Source organism: Amblyomma americanum, chromosome 8 (genome assembly GCF_052857255.1).
Source record: "Amblyomma americanum isolate KBUSLIRL-KWMA chromosome 8, ASM5285725v1, whole genome shotgun sequence".
NCBI classification, from domain to species: domain Eukaryota; kingdom Metazoa; phylum Arthropoda; class Arachnida; order Ixodida; family Ixodidae; genus Amblyomma; species Amblyomma americanum.
The window spans coordinates 37,576,965-37,599,470 of record NC_135504.1 but is presented as its reverse complement, the minus strand read 5'-3'; the positions used below and the strand labels follow the sequence as shown (position 1 = coordinate 37,599,470).

Genomic DNA, 22,506 nt, shown 5'->3' with positions numbered 1-22,506 from the left:
TCCAATGCAATCCAATCGGAACACTCTTTTTTTAGTGGAAGCGAACAAATTATTTTGCAATTTTAGAACAGGTGCCATACTCCAGCAGTTTTTACTCAGACCACCTTACTACAAAATCGGTGGCTGAAAATGCCGAAAAAAGCCGTTTTTTTTTACTTTAGAGCATATATCTGGCATTGTACACATTGCCTGTGTCCCAAAACATTTCTATCGGCTCGTTTAGCCTCTGCAGAATCTGAAAAAAAGTATGGTTCGAATGACCACTGGGGGAACATAAAAATGATTAAAAATTTTCGAAGCGTCAAGATTTTGCACTTTTTCGAAAGCTTCATATTTTTCGAAAGTTAAAACAAATTGTTTTAAAGTCAATATATACGTAAAAGCGCAATGTATTTTGTTCAAATCAGAAAGTTGCATGCTCATGCGTGGAAAAGTTTATTTCGAATTTTTTTCATTTGGCTATTTGCGACCATTTGGGAATTAAAAACAGCGGCCTTGTCAAGAGAAAAAACTTGTTCACGAAAACAAGTTCGGAGAAAGTTTAGCAGAGAAATACCACAATTTCTTTAAAGAAATCATATATATTCGAACGCAAAGTTTGTGTAATTTGGCGTGGAATAATAATAATAATATTAATAATAATAATAATACTAATACTTTTTCGCACCTTCAACAACAGAGCCGCTGTCCAGTCATCGAGAAGCCATGCTTCTAGTCGCTGTGATGCCAAACTGTTTGTGACATGCCTTTGTAGTTCTTGTACATACACACCGCCTTGCTCCCATGTGTTTTCAGAACGCACTCTCAATTCATAGCGCTCGTTTTTCGTTCTATCACAGCTGCTAACACTGCACTCATCCGCTCTGTTTCAGCACCCTCTGCCTTGCTCTGCTTAGATATTACTGAGCGACTCCTTGACCAGCCAACCACAGCGACTTACGGTGTCCATGGTACTCCAGGTCCATTATGACGCACTGTTCGTCCAGGTAGTAGACAACGCCCTCTCTCGGTGTCGGATCTACAATTGAGGGAAGATAACTCAGGAACCCAGACGATATACTTACGCGCGCGCTCAACTACATGCAGTTCTTCATGCAAAGTGATTTACTCAGAGTACAGAGTGCAGAGTCCATCGTTTCTGAGGCCTCTGTATTCTGTACTGGAATGACTCATATATTTATACGGTCAGCCGTCTATCTTTGAAGGGGGGTGGGGGTGCAAGTACGTTTGGCCCCATTCACCACCTTGGCTCCCACAAAACATGAACTACAAGTCGCTAATATAAAATTCACCCCCTCCCTATATCTAGGGGCGGAACTCATTATCGAATTTTTCGAGTTGGATTAGCCCTCTTACGTGGCCGTAACGTGATGTTACCGCCATATTGGACAATTTAGCATACCGTGTACTGTGCTACTAGGCACCTTTAGCGTACCGTGTTACCGTTACCGTGACAGGAGCACCGGCAGGCCGCGCGCAGTCACTGCGCATTTGCAGATCGCCTAGAGCCCGCCAGATGGCGCCAGGTACCCGGCAGCTGCGCACAAGCTTTCCGCATCGGGTCCAATCAGAGCATGCTTACTGCCGGTGGGCGGGATTCGGGAACTCCGGTCACGCTAACGGCAACACGGTACACGGTATGTTACAGGTGTCTACTGTTACCGTGACCGCAGTACCGCAATCCCGCCCACCGGCAGTAAGCATGCGCGGATTGGTCCCGATGCGGAAGGTTTGCGCACAGCTTACAGGCACCTGGCGCCATCTGGCGGCCTCTAGGCGATCTGCACATGCGCAGTTACGGCGGGCGGGATCCCCGTACTCTGATCACGGTACAAGGTATGCTTAAGGTGACAATTGTTGCGCCGCCATGGTATCCTGAATATGCCTGCCGCGGAAATGATGTCGCATGAATATAGGTTCTATACTTGGTGCATATTTGTTGCTCGGTTTCCGAACCTCAGGAATACCGAACACCAACCGCTTACCATCGTTGACGGTCATGTCCATCGTTCCAGGTCTCGCTCCCGGCCTGACATAAAAGCGGACTTCTTGCCTGCAGATACCCGAAGATTGAAGCAATGCTCTGAGGCAGAACCAACGCATCCAGTACAGCATTTTTTGCTACGAAATTTGTTCAGCCAGTGCGTTGTCAAGTGATGTTTGCTTTAAGCATGACGCGGAAGGTTTAAGCATGACGCGGAAAGGCCCACAGCCCCGTGAATTCGACGCTGAAAACAATTCTAAGTTGTACCCTGTTTCCTTAGTACAATAACTATAATCACAGCTTCTTGGAAGCTTATTTGTGGCAGAGCTAACTGTTTGGCTGGCTGGAGTTCTGACATCATATTCCTCTTTTTTATTTTTTTTTATTTTTATCCACGGGCCTGGGCAGGCTCAACCTCACAAGGAGTGTTGCAAATTGGCAGGAAAGAAGATAGAGTACCAGGCGCGAGCGAAGCAGTTGTTGCTGTTGTTGTGAAGTAATCATACCAGCACCTTCGTCTTTTCCTTCGTCCTGTCGTTTGCACTAAAAACGTGTGAGGTCAGTGTGGTAACCCGCACTAGAGGAATGCGAAAGCACTGATGCCTCCTCGTTTCTCTTTGCCCCTCTTTTCCTCTCTTTGCCCCTCTTTGCCTCTCATTCCCTCTCTTCGCCCCTCTTTACTTTTCATTGCCCTTCTTTGCCCCTTTTTGTCTCTCTTTGCTTCATTCGTCGCCTCTCTCTGCTGCACTTGTCCCATCTCCTCACATTTACTCGATTAAGCACTGGTGTAAATTCATCCAAATTTCCAATTACCACAATTATTTGTCTTACTTAAGTTCCATGAATGAATGAATGAATGAACTTTATTCCCGTCATCATGGGGCCTCACAGTCGGGCGCAGCAATTAGAAGGGGGTGCCTCCCGGCCGGCTCTCAGCACCGGAGACCATGGAGAGAGTCTTGTGGTAAGCTGTCTCCGCCTGACGGAAGAGGAGTGTTTTGCTGATCCGAGTCTTGGCTCGGATCAGCTTTTCCCATCTGACAGGGTCTGAGGGATGCTTTGTGATTTAGCCCCAGGAGAATCCTGAAACTCCTAAATTACGTGATTTTTGCGAAGTCATTCTGTGGCAGCTACTGCAGAGCTCAGGCTCCCCAGTATCTTCATCGTGTAGTATAGAGTACGGAAAGAATCTGTTGACCTGAAGCCTCCTCCAGGCCCTGCACTCCTTTGGAGTAAGTGACCTATCCGGAAGTGAGAGTGTTCTCCTATCCAGTCTAGGTGTTTCAGTTATTTCTTTATACGTTATGAGAGGGTCTTTATTCCCACTCAGGGGCTCTTCCAGAGCAGCTCGGATGCATAATTCTCGAGCAAAGCTGCGAGCAGCCTCATTCCCCGGAATGCCCTCATGAGCAGGAACCCATATGAGGGAGACCTCTCTGCTTGAGGGATATCTTCCATCAATTGCCCATTTTGAGTTTTCAAACTTGGCGCCACACTTCGTTTCAAATTTGGCGCCACGCATTGGCTCCACCCACACTTCCGGTTTTCCAAATTTGGCGCCACACGTCGCCCTGGCTCCGCCCACTTTTGGCACATTTTTGGCTCTAATTAACTAATCAACTTATCGGCATAATTCTTTTTTCGACATCAACCTCAGATCATCCTCTTTCGGTTAGAACCATTCGTTTGGTGCTACCTCTCCTAAGCTCCTCACAACTGCTGCGGACACGTTTTGAGGACACGACATTGTCGACAAAGCCTGGTAATGCTTTCGCATTTATAAGATGAATGCAATCTACGGACTTACCCTGCACCGTGCATAACGGCAAGATTACGGTGCGGAAAGTTACTGACCTCAATGTCACGAACAGAACTGCGCCTAAATGCTTCGTTTCTTTTCTAGGGACATCAGCGTATACAGTGGTTAACACATGGTTTACAGTGGTTTATATTAGAAAAGAATAGCCATGCAGACGAGGACAAAGAAAGGACGAGGCAGGACATGCGCTAAACCTCAACAAATGTTATTACACCGCAGATAGGTACAATTAGGGCAAGGGTAACAACCCACCCCCCTCCCTCCCTTCAATTTCCGACCCATGTTAGTCTGCGTAGGTGCGCCGCCTGACAACGACATTCTGGTGTTGAACCGGGCCCACTGCGCCAGCCTTGACACCAAAAGCGTTGTGTCACGCGGCGCCCCCCCCGCAGGGTGGCACAGGCATGAACCTGGACGGTTGATTTTGGTTTGGTTTGGTTTATATGGGTTTAACGTCCCAAACCGACTCAGACTATGAGAGACGCCGTAGTGAAGGGCTCCGGAAATTTCGACCACCTGGGGCTCTTTACCGTGCAATGACATCGCACAGTACACGGGCCTCTAGAATTTCGCCTCCATCGAAATTCGACAGTCGCGGCCGGGATCGAACCCGCGTCTTTCGGGTCAGCAGCCGAGCGCCATAACCACTCAGCGACCGCGACGGCTTACTTGGACGGTTAGGTGGAGGGGATGTTATTTTTGCCCCCAATGGTACACACACACACACACACACACACACACACACACACACACACACACACACACACACACACACACACACACACACACACACACACACACACACACACACACACACACACACACATATATATATATATATATATATATATATATATATATATATATATATATATATATATATATATATATTGGTGGACATAGCAGGAAGCGAATAACGCTGTTGCTCATTGCGCACGTGGCAGACTGCACCCAAGATATCAAGCTCTTTACATGACAAAGAGTTAGAAAATTTACTGACACATTTATCACCTTCCTCGCCAACATGGAAGTCCTCGGGGATTTCCCTTTGCAGCTGTGTGTTTCCCCTGCCAGCTGCACACGTGTTGCAGCACACGTTGGCACTGTTCTCGGAGCCTGTCATTCAGGCAGCGTCCTGACTGCCCCACATAATACCTCCCGCAGGAAGGTGGAATGTGGTAGATGATGCTTTTTTTGCAGGACACATATCTTCATTTGTGCTTCACTGTAGTGCACGATGGCTCTTACTGTCCATTCACCGCCTTGTACACGCGCACGAGCTTTTCAGAAGCAGTGAACAAGACGTCCACGCCTCACTTGCCTCGAACCTTTTTCACCCGAGGCGATAGCTGATGTACGTAAGGAACAGCTATTCGACTTCTATCCTGCACCGTTGCCAGAACAAATCGTCCACCATCACTGGGCTCTTTTAGGCTGCGGCCATCACCGAGGAAAACCATCTTTGCCAGCCGCTTCACTTGCGTCTGCAGACTCTCGGCAACTTTTTGAAAACATGACCTCTCAAGAGCACCGCGCAGGCAGGCTTTAGCAATAACTCACTTGACTGGTTCAGAACAGCCCGGATTAAAATGAAATTTTTCTTTTTTATGCGTGCCTGATACGCCCAAAAAATGTGCCTTGCGTCAAAGTTTGACACATACTTCCAGAAACAAAAGATAACCTTTCGAAGGTACTTTGTGAGTGAAATTTAATACAACAGAACTATTGCGAAAAATATTCAAAACACCTTTAGCAACCTGCGGTTGCTCACATCCCCTGCCGACAATAACAAAATCAATAAAATTACCAACATGTCTGAAAAACTTTACGTCTTTATTTCTTCTTCAGTCGAACATGTTGCAACTTTTTTCACAGTGAGCTAAAAATATTTCTCTCGGCAAAGTTACAATGCGGAAACCTAAGCCACACCATTTCTTGGACGTATAACCTGTCATTAAAATAGATGAACGTAGACGAAAGATAAGCCTTAATGAAACAACAAAACTTTCAGCTAGAGCAGCCCCCCCCCCCCCGCCCGCCCAGCATCCTGAATCCTCACCATACCCCAACTCTCAATACGCTCTTTAACGGCTTCCAAAAGTTGTACCTTGGGCATGGAATAGAAGAACTCCTCAATATATACTGAGAAGGCAAAGTTGGCTGCTGGAATATCCCCTTGCTTAGCCAAGAAATCGATTACTTCTCTGTAGTTCCTGACGCCGAAAGGGCCGTCTACTTCTAGTAAGCTGAGGTCCGTCTGTAGGTATAGGAACAACACCTGTCCAGGGTACTCTCGCTCTGAGAGGCATGCCATCCTTATCGTTTTTTTTACCGAAAAGAAAACTCTCAACCCTTGCACCTTAGCTGTCTCCGTCCCTTCATGTTAGTCTGTCAACCTCGCCTATTAAACCGGCTTCAAGGCTACTTTTTTATTGCCTTGTCACACTTCAGTAATTGCGCGAAATTCTTGTAAATATCCGGCATTGCCTTCTACAGATACATAGATTTAGGTAGCACAACAAGCACACCTTCTGTATGAGCGGTCAATAAGGAGATATTGTTCTTCAAATACTACCTCGTTTGTTACCGGTAAACAAGGTAGTAAACAGGCGAAGAGGAGAACCAACCAGCATGGCCCGCTGCAACTGCTGTCTTTGTCTCCATGACGTCAACAGCGAGAAGAGTGTTTCAAACAAGCAGCGTGTCGTTCAGCACTTTTTGTACCTCTTATTTTTCTCCTCTGCTCCTTCCCGTCATGACGCAGACAATGATGGCCGCGCAGAACCAACCTGGAAACGTGGCCTGAATAACTGACGGAGAAAAAATAAAAATAACTGTTAAACTATACTTCGTACCGGGGCGAATGGTCTGTTTCTGGAAGGACCCAGAGGTACGTCGCAGTCTTAGCCACGGGGTCGATCTCGGTTCGCTTCGCAGCCAAGCACTCGAACATCGTGTCGTTGTCAGAGTCCGAGATGGCCACGGAGGCAGGCCAGCTTTCGAATACCTGCGATGCGCAGCACGAGCGGCTTCACTAATAGTTGAAAGCAACAACTTTAAACTGAAATTTCTCTGCGATAAACGGCGCCAGCGTATATCATAAGGACCCGCCACGGTGGCTCAGTGGTTAGGGGCTCGACTACTGGTCCGGAGTTCCCGGGTTCGAACCCGACCGCGGCGGCTGCGTCTTTATGGAGGCAAAACGCTAAGGCGCCCGTGTGCTGTACGATGTCAGTGCACGTTAAAGGTCCCCAGGAGGTCGAAGTCATTCCGGATCCCTCCACTACGGCGCCTCTTTCTTGATTTCTTCTTTCACTCCCCCTTTATCCCTTCCCTTACTTCGCGGTTAATGTGTCCAACGATATATGAGACAGATATTGCGCCATTTCCTTTCCGCAAAAACCAATTATTATTATTATTAGATCATAAGTGGAATCTGCCCCAAAACTTGCTCAGGGAAGGTACATCAAGCGTCTGGCATAGTTCCGAATGTTTCCGACTTTACTGCCGCTGCCCAAGTTTCTGTCGGCGATAGTTCATGGTTGTGCAGCGATGCCTGGACAGCGCAGGACCCTTACAGTATTCGACCGTCTTCGCTTGCCCTCTAAATAGAAATGTGTAAAACGTACTCTAGATAGACAGGTGTAAAAAAAGTGTAAGCTGTCCTCTAGGGCACTCCCTTTTATAAAGAGTGCGTTATAGGGCAGTTTACTCCCTTTATCACTAGCATAGAGGCGTATTTGTGTTTACAGTGCATCATCTGAAAGCTTAACATTTTCCTCGTAATATTTGACTGGTGCGAATTAAAGTTATTTCCCTCTCTCCCGGTTCCTTTCACACCTCTTTCAACTTTCATATCTGCATGCGACAGAGATGCTGATGGTGACAATAAATGCCTGTCAAAAAGCGTTTGCGTGTTCTTCTTTTGAAGCGAAAGCTTCACTACGCCAGGTTTTCACGAGGGTAGTATAGTTCCGTTTATGACCTTGAAAGGCTTTAGCGGTCAAACCACGCAGCAAAGTCACGTAGGCCATGGCGGCGCATATATGCCAAACCAAGATTGTGGGCAACCCTCCAAATCTCTCGAAGGTCAAGGTCAAGGTCTTGAAACGAAAGCTTCACTACACCAGGTTTTCAAGAGGGTAGTGTAGTTCCGCTTGTGGCCTTGAAAAGCTTTAGAAATCAAACCGTGGAGCAAAGTCACGTAGGCCATGGAGAAAAGCCACTTAGGCCATGGTGGGGCATATTTGCCAAACCAAGATTGTGGGAAACCCTCCAAATCACTCGAAGGTCAAGGTCAAGGTCTTGAAACGAAAGCTTCACTACACCAGGTTTTCAAGAGGGTAGTGTAGTTCCGTTTGTGGCCTTGAAAAGCTTTAAAGTCCATCCGTGGAGCAAAGTCACGTAGGCCATGAAGAAAAGTCACTTAGGACATGGTGGCGCATATATGCCAAACCAAGATAGTGGGCCACCCCCAAATCTCTCGAAGGTCAAGGTCAAAGTAAAGGTCAATGTCAAAGGTTGAAGAGCTGGAACAATTTGCGATACTGTATGACGGTGACGTCATATAAAAGGAATTTGAGTAAACAAGCGCATAAGTCATGGAGATAGATGCTCTGCTTGGCAACGGGGTCGGAGCCACCGTCTGTGACGTCAATGGACAGCTGTTTATATATACCAACGGCGAGCCGATGATGGGTAGAAACCGGTTTCGCGATGGAGAAGGAAGAACATCTTGCCGCGATAGAGCGCCGGAAAGTGCAGCTTCAACGTTTCAATGAGGCTATAGGAAGAAACGCAGTGCCGAACAGACAGAAGAAGAACGTGCCACACGCGTCGAGAAACGACGGAAGAGTGCTACTGCGAAGAAACAGCAGAAAGTACTTCAGACGGTACGTCTAACCAGCGACGCAGAGTCGTAGGTTTCTTTCACTATTCACCAGGTTTCACCAAAGCTAAACCACGGCTATTTTTTTTCGGACGCCACTTATTACAACTGCCATTAAAACTCAGTGGCGAAAACATTTATTGTAAATGTTACTGTGGTATATTGTGGTCAACGTTCTGAAGTTTCTCAAATAGTAAAAAAAAAACTGCGCAATAAATAAATCTGAGAGATAAATATAGTATGCAAATTGGCGCCAGCGAACGTCCAAGATCAATCGGGATGCCAGTAAATTCTGTCCACCAACACAGTCAAATATATCTTACCTTGAAATCTGCATAGAGTCACTTTTGATCATAGAAAGCTCTGGTGAACTTGATGAAGGTTCTTACTTCTACATTTATCGGCAAATCTCCGAAAGCACCGAACATCTCTTTGAAGCCGACAAATTGTGCACCAAATAAAGCCACGTTAAGCTATGTTTTGGAGCAGCACAAAAAGAAACAAACAGATGCAATAAAGTGAAAGCAGCTCCCGCTTACAAACAAGAATAGACAACAAAATAACGTCACTTAAACGATAGTCGGGCGCACTGAACGTGACGCAGTCGCACTGTACTTTCCCATCAATACGCTTCAGTGAAGCGACGACCATCTGAACTTCTTGTTTTATCTCTGCCTCATCGCGGTAGAGTACCAGCCTTTACAAAAATGGTCTATAGACAGTCTATAGACTACTTCTAGACTCTATTGCCTTCCTATATACATGTTTCTTTTTCTCTATTCATAATCTATAGACTGTGTACAGACAAAAGTCTACTAACAGTGTATGGAAATAAACCTATAGACTGTCTATATACTATAAATGGGATTTATATTGCCTATGGACTGCTCTCTATCGTTTATCTATAGGAAGTTTATAGACTCTATATACAAAAGTCTATGGGCAGTCTATAGACCGTCCAACGAAATTTTTTTTAAGAGAGAAGCTACGAAAGCGTATGGTGACGAATTTAAGGCCTGTGTCATGTCTGGCTTGCAGACGCTTGATAATATAGAGCGTTGATGGCGTTGCTTCTCGCTTATTCTGCAACACCGTCGGGGGAGGTTACACGCAATGTAGTATATAGCATGTGTTACATACCTTGAAAATGTCTGCCACGTGGTAGTGCAACTTCTGGGGTCCACCTGGAGGCCCCAGCTTGCCTAGCACAAGGGTGGCGTCGCATAGAGTAACTACCAGCATTGGTGCAAACATACCGCTCGGCCTCCCGATGTTCACCCTTCCAATTTCATGAACGTGCGAGCGTCGACTGCCGCGGTGCCGAGCCGAAGCAGAGCGGAAATCGGGAGAGGGAACGAGTACGCGCGGCGATCATGCGGCTGTAGCTAGCGCCGTCTGCTTGGCTGTTGTTTCGCGCGATGTAGCCCCTGCGAAGCAAGTTTTATGGCCGAGTTGCGAGAGCGTTTGTTTCGTATTCTGTCTGCTGCGTGTTTGTGGCTCTGGGCTGGTGCAAACGCGCAGCGTTCCAAGCACGAGTCTAGGCCCCTGTTGCATTTGCGGGCAGCGTCTCGCGAGCATTTACTTTAACGAAATTAACGCGGCAATAGCGAGAGTTTTTTTTCTCAATCAGTTTTTTTTCCGTAAGTAACTATCGCAACTGTTCTCTTGGCATGATAGGCTGTTCCCAAACGTATGCTCTTTTAAGAATCACCCACGCTATATGCAACGCACAAAAAAAAAATTGCTCGCGGTGGTGGTGCAAACTTTAATGGACACAAAGGAGTTTAGGACGCGCAGGTCCTTGGGCCCCCGCACGGCTCCACTGCGCTCAAACGTTCATGTCCCGGAGGCTCATGACGCTGGCAGCCCGGCCTGCGGCGATGGCTTGCTTGACCGGGTCTTCGGAGCGCAGTAGTGTCTGCCAAGCCTCCCAAGTGGTAAGGTGCTCCAAGCCCCGCGGGGGAGGACCCGCTGGGCAGAGGAAAATAATATGATCAAGAGTTGCTTTGGGGTGGTGCCAGAGGATACAGGAGGGGTTTGTGTGGACTTGGTGATAGCGTGAGCGTATATAAGGGGAGGGTAAGATGCGTGTTTGGAGCCGTCTCCCGGAGTGGGAAGGCACCCATATGAGCTCCATGTGGCGGGGCGGGTGTGCGGCGAGGGAGTTCAATATGCGAAATGCAGGGACGTGAGCTCTCCCGCGGGCGAAATTTAGTATGGCAGTTTTAGAGTCCGATACTATATACCGGGCCTCCGTGCGCGTGATGGCTAGGGCAATAGCGGCCTCTTCAGCCTCCTCCGAAGTGGCAGTGGGGGATATGCGAAGGGTAGCAATCGGTTGTAGGGAGGGGTTCGTGATGGCTACAACCGCGTCCTGGCCCGTGCATGCGGCATCCACCCAAACGGCATCCGGTTCCATGTCAAAGTTTTTGTGGAGCGCCCGTGCGCGAGCTATGCGGCGGGGTTCGTGGTAGGTGAGGTGCATATTTTTAGGGAGAGGTTTAATAAGTAGTTGGCGGTGAATGTGGTGGGGGACCGGCTTCTTGGGCCTCCGATGCGTAACAGGCGATGATGTGCAGAGTTTGCTTCGCACCAATTAGAACAGCCTAGCAGACAAAGCGTACTACAGAAGCAGGAATTGTGGGCATGCCCTCACCTCACACGGTTTCTCCTCTCCTTCGTCTTTCGGCTCAGCAGCACCGGGCAGTCGATGCTGGCGCGTTAAGGTTAATTGGATGGGTGTAATTAGAAACAGGCCCGGGCGACTGAATGGCAGGGCATGTGAGCGCTGAAACATAAACAGAAAGGCATTATGGAGAACAAAAAGAAAATGAGAAATGAGTGGATGGATACGTAGTGCGCAAAATTAATTTTCTAGCGCACACGTGTCAGCATTTGCAGATGCTGTGTTACTGTTCTTGTTTGAACAGGCTTCAAGCGTGTCTTACTACAATATTGGAGGGCCCTGCTGTGAAGCCAATCAAGCAAAGTCTTACAGCAGCTGCTCTATCATGTTGACGGTCCTTGAACGCTTGCCATCTGTGCGGATTTATACGCTCCAGCCCATGCAATCCTTTTCTGATACCCGTGACAGTGCTTCAAAATTTAGCTTGCTTTGCTCCGGACAGCACCACTCGAGGGATCTAGAGAAGCCTGCTCATGTCAGTATATTTGTTTGCGCTTTCCTGATCGACGGTTATTCCACTGCCGCACGGCGGTTTCTGTATCCGGAGTGAGACTATTTGAAGATTCGTGTTTGACACAGAGCACAACTGCGCATTCGCATTCAATTATGATCAACGTGATGGCTCTGACACATATCAGGCGGCGTTTCATGGACACGTAGTTCTATTAGTTGCCACTAAAATATGTTCGTAATGAAGTATGTCATCCTCCGTCCTAAAAAAAAAGGTTGTACTAAGGCTTTCATCATCATCAGCAGCAGCCTGACTGTCCCCAGTGCAGAGAAAAGCCCTTTCTCAAGTCTCTCTAATTTACCCAATTCTTTGCCAGCGGCGCCCACCCTATGCCTGCAAACTTCTTAATCTCATCCGCCCACCTAACCTCCTGCCGTCCCCTGCTACGCTTGCCTTCTCTTGGAATCCACTCCGTTGCCCTTAAGGACCAGCGGTTATCTTGCCTTTGCATTACATGCCCTGCCCAAGCCCATTTCTTCCTATTAATTTCGACCAGGATGTCGTTAACCCGCGTTTGTTTCCTCACCCATTCTGATCACTTACGGTCTCTTAACGTTACACCTATCATTTTTTTTCATAGCTCGCTGCGTTGTCCTTTGAGCTGAACCCTTTTCGTAAGCCACCATGGTTCTGCCCCGTAGGTGAGTACCGGCAAGATACTGCTGTTGTATACGTTTTTCTTGAGGGATATTGATAGTAACAGATCGTTACTGACAGGGAGATGTGCGTTACATGCTTTGGCGTTGACCACATTGTGGCAGAAACACGGCACTGTAGGAACAGGTCGCTGGCGTTCATCGGGCTCGTTGATGTTGATAACATTGTACACCGTTGATTTTAAGAAAAGGAAAGACCTCTAAACTGGCTCCCTGTGTTAGAGGACACCTCAGTTGTGATTTCAGGTACGTAGTGGCAGTATCCACCTCAATAAAACCGTGATTTCACACATTTGGCGCTTAGCAATGCTAAATAAACAACAAGCTATTTTTCTTTCCATAGCTCGCAGCACTGTCCTTAACTTAAGCTGAACTCTTTTCCTAAGCCTCCACGTTTCTGCCCCGTAGGAGGGTATTGCTAAGATCATTATCATCATCAGCCTGACTACACCCACTGCAGGGCAAAGGCCTTTCCCATGTCTCTCCAATCAACCATGTCCTTTGCCGGCTGCGCCAACCCTATGCCTGCAAACTTCCGAAGCCTCCACGTTTCTACCCCTTAGGGGGTACTGCTAGGATCATTATCATCATCAGCCTGACTACGCCCACTGCAGGGCAAAGGCCTTTCCCATGTCTCTCCAATCAACCCTGTCCTTTGCCGGCTGCGCCAACTCTATGCCTGCAAACTTCCGAAGCCTCCACGTTTCTACCCCTTAGGGGGTACTGCTAAGATCATTATCATCATCAGCCTGACTACACCCACTGCAGGGCAAAGGCCTTTCTCATGTCTCTCCAACCAACCCTGTACTTTGCCGGCTGCGCCCACCCTATGCCTGCAAACTTCCGAATCTCATCCGCCCACCTAACTTTCTGTCGCCCCCTGCTACGCTTGCCTTCTCTTGGAATCCGCTCCGTTACCCTTAAGGACCAGCGGTTATCTTGCCTTTGCAGTACATGCCCTGTCCAAGCCCATTTCTTACTCTTTATTTCGGCTAGGATGTCATTAACACGCATTTGTTCCCTCACCCACTCTGCCCGCTTCCGGTCTCTTAACGTTACAGCTATCATTTTTCTTTCCATGGCTCGCTGTGCTGTCCTTAACTTAAGCTGAAACCTTTTCGTTAGCCTCCACGTTTCTGCCCCGTAAATGAGTACCAGCAAGATAAAGCTGTTGTTCGCTTTTCTCCTTAGGGATGTTCGTAGCCTTCTATTCATTATCTGAGAGAGCCTGCCATATGCGCTCCACCCCTTTCTTATCCTTCTAGTTATTTCCCTCTCATGATCCGCATCAGCTGTCACTACCTGCCCTAAGTAGACGTATTCCTGTACCAGCACCTCATTGCCCATTGTGAACTGCTGTTCCCTTTCTAGACTCTTGAACATTACTTTGGTTTCCTGCATGTTAACTTTTAGACTCACCATACTGCTCTGTCTGTCAACTCATTGATCATGATTTGCAGTTCTCCTGAGTGACTCAGCAAGACAATGTCATCAGCGAATCGCAGATTACTTAGGTATTCTTCATTAACTCTTATCCCGAACTGTTCCCAATTCCGGCCTCGGAATAGCTCCTGTACACACTCGGTGAATAGCATGGGCGAGATCGTTCTCCCTTGCCTGGCGCCTTTCCTTATTGCAAATTTAGTGCTGACTTTATGGAGGACATCAGTAGCTGTACAGTTCCTCTATATATCTTCCAGTATTTTGACATTAGGCTCATTTATACCCTGATGCCGAAATGCTTGTATGACTGCTGAGGTTTCCACTGAGTCAAATGCTTTCTCATAATCAATGAAGGCTACATATAGGGGCTGGTTATATTCTGCGCATTTCTCTATCAACTGATTGATAACGTGGATATGATCCATTATGGAATATCCTTTACTAAAGCCTGCCTGATCATTTGGTTGCTTAAAGTCTAAGCTTGCCCTTACTCTGTTAGCGATCACCTTAGTAAATACCTTGTAGGCAACGGACAGTAAGCTGATCCGTCTGTAATTTTTCAAGTCTTTGGCGTCTCCTTTCTTGTGATTTAAGACTATGCTTGCGTTCTTCCAAGCTTCAGGTACGGTCGAGATCATAAGACGTTACGTATACAGGGTGGCTAGTTTTTCTAGCAGAATCTCCTCCCCGTATTTCAACAGATCTGCTGTCACCTGATCGTCACCAGCTGCATTTTCCCGTTTGCATTGCTTCTAAGGCTTTCATTATTTCCTCTTTCCTTACTGGCGGGATGACGCATTGCTGTGCGCTACTGTCTCCATCATTAACGTCCTGTTTGCATTGCCTACTGCAAATATTTGTGTAGAACTCTTCAGCTACTTTAGCTATCTTATCCCCATTGCTAATGGCATTGCCCTTATTGTCTCTTAACGCATACAGCATACAGCGTAAGATACAGCTGTTGTATATTTTTCTGTTGAGGGATACCGGTAAACTGCCATTCATGATCTAAGAGAACCTGCCATATGCGCTCCACCTAACTCTCATTCTTTTAGTTAATAATGTGAAAGCATTAGATGGCTATGTCCAGAGTTTCGTGTCAGCGACTTTCTTCGCACATTCACGTCGTCCTGTGAAGATAAATGCGCAAAAGTTTGGCTGCGATAGATAGTGTGCAATGAGATCTCGCTGTGGGAAAATTCTGGTCAATGTGGCCTAATTAATTAATTAAACGCAAAAATTACACTTCGACGTCACAGTAGCCATGGATGTCGACATAGCTTCTCCACAAGATTGTGTCGTTTTGTAAATATATTTGAGGAAAAGCTTGATTGCGTTAGATAGTGCGTGATGACATTTTGCTGCGCAAAACAATTTGGTTGATGAATTGTAATTCGTTAATTAATTAAACGCGAAAACTATACTAATTGCACAAGCTGGACAGGCCCGAAGGTTGAAGAAAAAGTACAATTCTTAATTAGCTTAATTTGCGAAAACTCTCACTGGCACTGAAATAAATCAAGGAGGCGGTTCCTGCCAGAGTGTCCAACCAAATTTTGTCCCTCATCAACGAGAGGCTGCCTGCAGCTCGTCCACAGCCAGATATCGTGAATCTGGCAGAAATGAGAAGCAAGAGTGTAATTTTAGTGCTTTGGTCAAAAAATTACACTTACGAGTTGTAGCAACTGCGCTTATTGCAGTATGCTCATAAAACCTGCATAACCTGCATAACGGCGGGCAATTTTGTTTTCCGATGAGATTGTTAAGTAACAATGATAAATGTAAATTTTGTTTTCAATTGTTGACTTCTTTTTACGTGATTTTGTGATATTTGAGTAAATCTTCAATGTGATTTTAAAAAAAAACTGTCCATAGTGCTTAAGTACAGACATATGTTGTATGTACGCGTGTACTATCTGTAACGCAGCTTCTCTTTTTTGTACCAGCTCTCTGCTGTACTGCTGTAGGTTGCTCCTTTTGTTACGGGGCAGAGACCACGTCAGGCAACCATGCCTTTAGTCTCTGCGACCCGCAGGATGATGTGATTTGCCTGCAAATAAAAACTGACTGACTGACTGACTGACTGACTGACTGACTGACTGACTGACTGACTGACTGACTGACTGACTGACTGACTGACTGACTGACTGACTGACTGACTGACTGACTGACTGACTGACTGACTGACTGACTGACTGACTGACTGACTGACTGACTGACTGACTGACTGACTGACTGACTGACTGACTGACTGACTGACTGACTGACTAAATGCACACAGCTCATGCATTCTGAAGATTCCAGCGTTCTTTTAGGATCTTGTCTGGCCAGTATGACTTGAAAGGTTATTTTAGCATTTAAATTATGTATTTAAATTCTTATTACTCAGGACAGGTGTTACGATCTACCGGCCAAAGGCCGGCAGTTACGCGATGAAAACAAGGCCGATTCGCAGAGCAAAAAGACGACGCTTTATTCCCAGCTCGGAAATATATAGAGAAACGAAAAGAGAGAAAGAAGGAAAGTGGTATCATCCACGCATGCGCGGTGAGGCGCAGCGGCCCCGATGGGGGTTATCTGCAGCAACATGAAACTATTTTGAGTTTGCTAAGCTGAACCTCAAATGAAGCAATAATTTTACACGGCAGGAACACCTGCTGTAAACGTTCCTTTCTTGTCCTAAGCAAGAACGAACGCAGACCACTTTTGCATAGACGTGCACAGTGCGTTTCACAGAAACAAGGCCAGTAATACGAGCGTATTTAAAAATAGGATTATGGATGAATAAAGATGTTCCTGGCGTCATAGTAACATTGAAGGGGGCAGACATCAGAAAACATAATAATTGCATTAAATAGTACGCTAGATAATAAATATTTATTCGGCTTTTTAACAAATACAGTATAGTTACGGCTTAATAATAATAATAATTGGTTTTGGGGGAAAGGAAATGGCGCAGTATCTGTCTCATATATCGGAGGAAACCTGAACCGCGCCGTAGGGGTAAGGATAAAGGAGGGAGTGAAAGCAGAAAGGAAGGAAGAGGTGCCGTAGTGGAGGGCACCGGAATAATTTCGACCACCTGGGGATCTTTAACGTGCACTGACATCGCACAGCACACGGGCGCTTTAGCGTTTTGCCTCCATAAAAACGCAGCCGCCGCGGTCGGGTTCGAACACGGGAACTCCGGATCAGTAGTCGAGCGCCCCAACCACTGAGCCACCGCGGCGGGGGATAGTTACGGCTTGCAGGTACAGTTTTTAGTGGTTATGGCTGTCGGCTGAGCACCTAAAAGACGCGCGTTCGATCCCAGCCGCGGTCGTCGAATTTCGACGGAGGCGAAATTCTAGAGGGCTGCGTACTGTGCAATGTGAGTGCACGTTAAAGAACCCCGGGTGGTCGAAATTACGGCGCTCTTGATAGTCTGTGTCGCTTTGGGACATTGAATTCTCATAAACTGCACCTACCTGAACGTCTTTAGAATTCCTAAAACGTCATCATAACCGACGCTGTGGAGCCACCAAATGTTGGCTTCGCGTAGCGTCAGTTGACTGTGAGGTACATAAACCTGGTGAATGTGAAGCCCATACAAGGGGCATAGAGGTGTGACTTCCTGGCCCTTTGGGGCTTTGATCCAGGAGCATTGGTGAGCGCTCCTTGCCACCTGGTGTACCTGTTACTAAACCGTCGTCGTCGCTTGGGATGATCCGGTTGTTGCGACGCGCGTCTATTCATTCAGTATTTCCTCTCACATCTCTTCTAACTCTCCTACTGTCTGCACGTGGCAGCGATTGTGGCTCAGCCTCAGCCACTGGGCAGGCCCGTGCACTTTTCTTTTCATTCTTCCTTCAGTCGCAACAACAACTGCCCGCGCAGACACATCTAACAGCAATTGTCGAAAGGCTTCGCACGTGTCCTGTGACTTCCATCTAAACACTCCACTGCTCAGTAACGTGTTGCGACGGCGTCGAAATGCGAAATGCACCCGTGTACTCTGCGATGCCGAGGTCTGATGAATTAAAGTTTATTCTGAAGTAAGAAAATGGCGCCGAAACTCTCGCGCTTATCGATGGAGGTGGTGAAAACGCTTATTGATTATCGAGCCTTATATATGCAGCCTATACTAATGGGTCGGCTAGATATCGCGTAGGGTGGCCTGGAGCTTGTGGCTCTCAGCGACACTTAGAGAGCCCAGCCTACCATGGTACGAGCTGTACATCTCCATCTCCCATCGCTCTATGTCTGTGGCTGGAGCTCAGACCAAGTGTAGATGATATGGTGAAAGTCCGCTCTGGGTGCCCCTCAGAGGGCGCATTCAGAGGAGAAAGGGCAAGGTGAGCTGGGGATAGAAAGGTACAGAACTGGACCTGTCGCCATGTCACGTGCTCAAGTTTAGAGAGGTATTTGGTGGGTGGGAGGGGATATATTGGAGCCGCTACACGCTTCCAACTAGGCAGCAGAGGTACACCTCAGGGCTCAGTTCTCTCTCGAGATCCATTGCTTTTCAACATTACACCCATTCCCATTGCGAAAGTCCTCAAAATTATACCTCTCCCACTCATTCTACACGGATGACATTAGCCTTTGGATATCCAGTGGTAATGTCAGCCAAGTGGAGAAAACCCTCCAGGCTGGGGCCGGTATCATCGCGGCGGTGGGCCTAGCCTGTTTACCGACTAAATCCAAACTACTGCTCTTGCACCCTCCAAAGTCCTGCACAGACACGGGTCCCATTATTCAAGTCAACATCGAGGATAAATAAGTACCTGAGGTTGATAAGGTACGTCTACTGGGGCATCATTATTCAGAACAACGGCAAGAACGCAATTACTAAACTCACCAACGCCGTCTACCAGGCCATGACACTGATTCGTCGAATTTGCGAGCCGCAACGAGGGATACGGGAGCACGACCTCCGTCGCCTGATACAAGCATTTGTAATAAGTCGAATGGTATACTTTCTATCATATTTGCTAGTTTACGAAGCGGGTGGGGGGAAGCAAAAGTAAATGCACTAATGAAGCAAAACTATAAAACGGCCCTCAGTGTCCCCAGGTAGACGTCGAATGCCTGTATCCTCCTTAAGGGGGTCTACAATACCCTAAATGGGGTTATCGAAGCCCATCGTACAGCGTAACTCCAGCGTCTATCATCCACCACTACGGGGCGGCACATTCTTTCTGGCCTAGGCCTCACTCCTACAAGCTCCCTCAGACACATGCTGCACTCCACATCGGGAGCAACTTAACCCCATTTAATAATCCATACACTCCCCAAAACTGTCAGTGTCCACTTCAACCGCGCTTAACAGAAGAGCGGAAGGTAGGAATGAAAGGTGAAGAATTGGAGAGGACACTTAAGCTCCGCCTGAAGGGCATGACGCGATAGCGTAGTGGGTTAGGCTTTCCATTCTGAGCACGTTGACACCTTTGAACGCTTTGAACGCATTTTTCATTTTTGTCAATTGCTGAAATTAATTAATTAATCAATTACACACCCAAACTTTTCTTAAATATCATCAACGAGCATTGACTTTTCATTCTGAGCTCTTTTACACCTTTGAATACCCTTTTTTCCAATTCCTTTTCCTTCTTTCATTTTTTTCATTTCTTTAATTAGTAACTTAATTACAATGATCTCGTTTACGAGCCACCGCCTATGACGCACCAATCAATCATCGGTCATTACTGTTGTATTATAACTCAGACAAGAACACAGCAGACACAGCAATCGACCTCATGCAAGTCTTTCTGTATTTCTTACCCTCCTCCATTCCCCGCTTCGTCGTCTTCTTGACTACATTTCCGCCGCACTTCAAAAAAATTCTGAGAGGTAATAGTTCTTCTATTCCATAATATAGTCTTTAAACTTTGCGGGTAGCTTCTTGTGACGTGTGCCTGTGCATACGGAGCGAAGTAGGATTACCCGCAGTTGCGGTTCACGATGGTTGACGAGCAGCTGTCGGTTCTGGAGTGGGCGAATCTGGGCGCGATGAAGGATCCTGACTGACATCAGCGGTATTGGGGTAATGCTGGGTCGGAGGCGTATTACAAGATGAACTCTGATTCCCGTTTCGGAATGTGGACCGGTCGGCAGTCGGATGCAATCGATGGGCGGCAAGATGTCAGCGAAAAGAGCCGCTGAAGCTGAGGGAGGTAATTGCTGCTGAATGACCTCCTGACGAACAGCCAAAAATTTGGTTGAGTGCCACATTCACCCATCATCCAGCAAAACATGCTGTATCGTAAATCGGACAAGAAGACAGCAGACGCAGCAATCGACCACATACAAGCAGTTCCACATCACTAGTCTGGACACCAGCACATGTATCCCTGCCTGGTAATGAGACGGCCTACGAGTTCGCCCGAGGCTTTTCCATCTGAGTGGAACCGAGCGAGGTGGTCTTCACAGACGGGAATCACATGGTGGATTACAGATAAATTACACAGCACTATGCTATCAGCTGGCGCCGCTTACAAACCTTTCCAAACCCGGCCCCCTGGAGTCTTATGTACCCAGGGCAATTTTCGGACAAATGCGCAAACTGTGAACTTAGGGCCAACTTGAACCACATACAATGGCAACGTCCTCATGCCCCCCCGGGAGGGAGGAGGTGTAAAGACGAAAGACCAATGGGAGACCTGACTAGTGAGCTCCGACCCCGCGATTCAGTTACAACTCGTCCGACTGGGGCCGAAGCCACCGCTGAGAGTCAAGACCTTTCGGCCATCGCCTAGGCGGGTAGTCGTTGTTGTTGTTGTTGTTAGCCAATCAAAAGATGGCACATACCCACATTGGGGGATCGGCCAAGAATCGGGTGGCTATTCACCTGAACGCAGTTAACAAAAAGGAAAAGCACGTGGGAGCATAACACCGGTGAATTTTTCGGGCGGGTAGTCCTCTAGCTACCCTCTTTTTTTTCTTTATTGCCTGGCTTTGGCTCATAACATTTAACAAAAAAACTCAACAAAAAACACACAAAACACTATGTGTTGTTGTTGTTGTTAGCCTATCAAAAGATGGCACATACCCACACTGGGGGATCGGCCAAGAATCGGGTGGCTATTCACCTGAACGCAGTTGTGTTGTTGTTCTTCTTCTTCTCCTTAGTAAGCATGGCACATACCCACACAGGGGGATTGGCCAAGGTTCAGTAGATAATCCCAATGAGGCATTTGCGCGGGGAAATATAAGCGTGAGAAGACTAAATCAAAATAACAATTGGAACAGTCGACGAATTAAAGAAACATGAATTACCATAAATAGAATCAAGCATTTTTGCACATGCGACAAAATTTTGTATACAGCTAACAAGGTAATCGATCAGTTGCACTTATGTAATCATGAAGGTAGCCGAAGACAGTGCTTAACGGAAGGAAGGAAGGCCTCAGACGTTGCTGGCACATACCCACTACGGGGGAGTTGCCAAGACACAGGCGGTTAATTACTGGATACAGGAAAGTTTTGACGGGAAAAGCAGTGGCAATAGTATGTAGTCTGATAGATTGGAAGAGGGAAGGAAAGAGGTCCAGTTAACTTGGAGATCGAAGACGGGACAATTGCTTAATGTGCATAATAGTATACAATGCCTGTAATGTTGCAATGTCGTACTGACTGAGAGCGGGAAAAAAATTAGAATGGGAGTCGCTGCGTTTCTTGAAGAAAATTTTGCACAGCAGAGCGCACACTCCTGTCGCTTCGTCCAAGCAAAGAAGCGCCAATGGAAAGAACAACCGCGGAAGACACAGGCAAGCCCAGTTTATGAAATGGAATTTGCAAAAGACGCTTCCTCAAATGAGAAACGGGAATTCCTTTGCGCTCGCACCGAACGAAAGAATAACTGGAACAGACAGTGGGAGTCCTAACCTCGAAAGAGGGACCTCCAAATACTGTTTTCTTTGAACTGCGAACCGCCGGCAAGAGAGGAGAAAATGATCTATTGTTTCAACTTGCCCACATGATACACAAAGGTTTGTCGCAGGGAACCCACATCTGCATAAGTACAAATTTAAGTGACGGATTCTGCATCGCAGAAGCGTCATTGACACCTCACAAAGCCTTGACTTACACCACCTGATATTCCATGGGAACTTTAAGTGGCTAAAATCCACGATATTGAGCAATGGATCACTCAGGTTGGCTGAAATATGTTGGAAGCGCTAGAAACGTGAAGTTTCTAACAGAATGAGGTGTGGGACGGGATAGACTGCAGGAGCGCTGAGAGAGCTGACCTTGCCAATAAATCAGCCACCTCGTTAAAATAGACGCCCGAATGCCCAGGTACCCCGACAAAGCGGATCTCACGCACTGTGCGCGGAACAAGAACTGTAAGGGAACGGTTCAATAAAGATTTCCACGAGTTTTGTAGAGAGACGAACTGAAAGACAGTCTGCAAGAATAAGAACGCGTGCTACATACCTAGGAAGTTTGAGAAGAGCCAAACCAATGACCAGAAACTCTGTGAAGAATATGGGAGTATAATCTGGGATACGAACGGAATAGCTCCAAGCCAGCTCCTG

The 22,506-nt window shown here is 47.0% G+C and overlaps 2 protein-coding genes across 2 annotated transcripts in view; one reads left to right on the top strand and one right to left on the bottom strand.

Moving 5' to 3' along the window:
- Nucleotides 1-10,071, bottom strand: part of LOC144101383 (uncharacterized) — a 67,216-nt gene extending 57,145 nt beyond the window's left edge. The window contains exons 1-4 of the mRNA XM_077634517.1: nt 9,832-10,071; nt 6,659-6,810; nt 1,986-2,053; nt 941-1,018 (exon numbers count right to left, since the gene is read on the bottom strand). Coding sequence (XP_077490643.1) covers nt 941-1,018; nt 1,986-2,053; nt 6,659-6,810; nt 9,832-9,945 — 412 coding nt within the window. The 5' untranslated portion in view covers nt 9,946-10,071. The remainder of the gene's footprint in view (nt 1-940; nt 1,019-1,985; nt 2,054-6,658; nt 6,811-9,831) is intronic.
- The window catches only part of LOC144101385 (ribosomal L1 domain-containing protein 1-like), a 486,157-nt gene that overhangs the window by 229,865 nt on the left and 233,786 nt on the right, over nt 1-22,506 (top strand). The window lies entirely within an intron of this gene.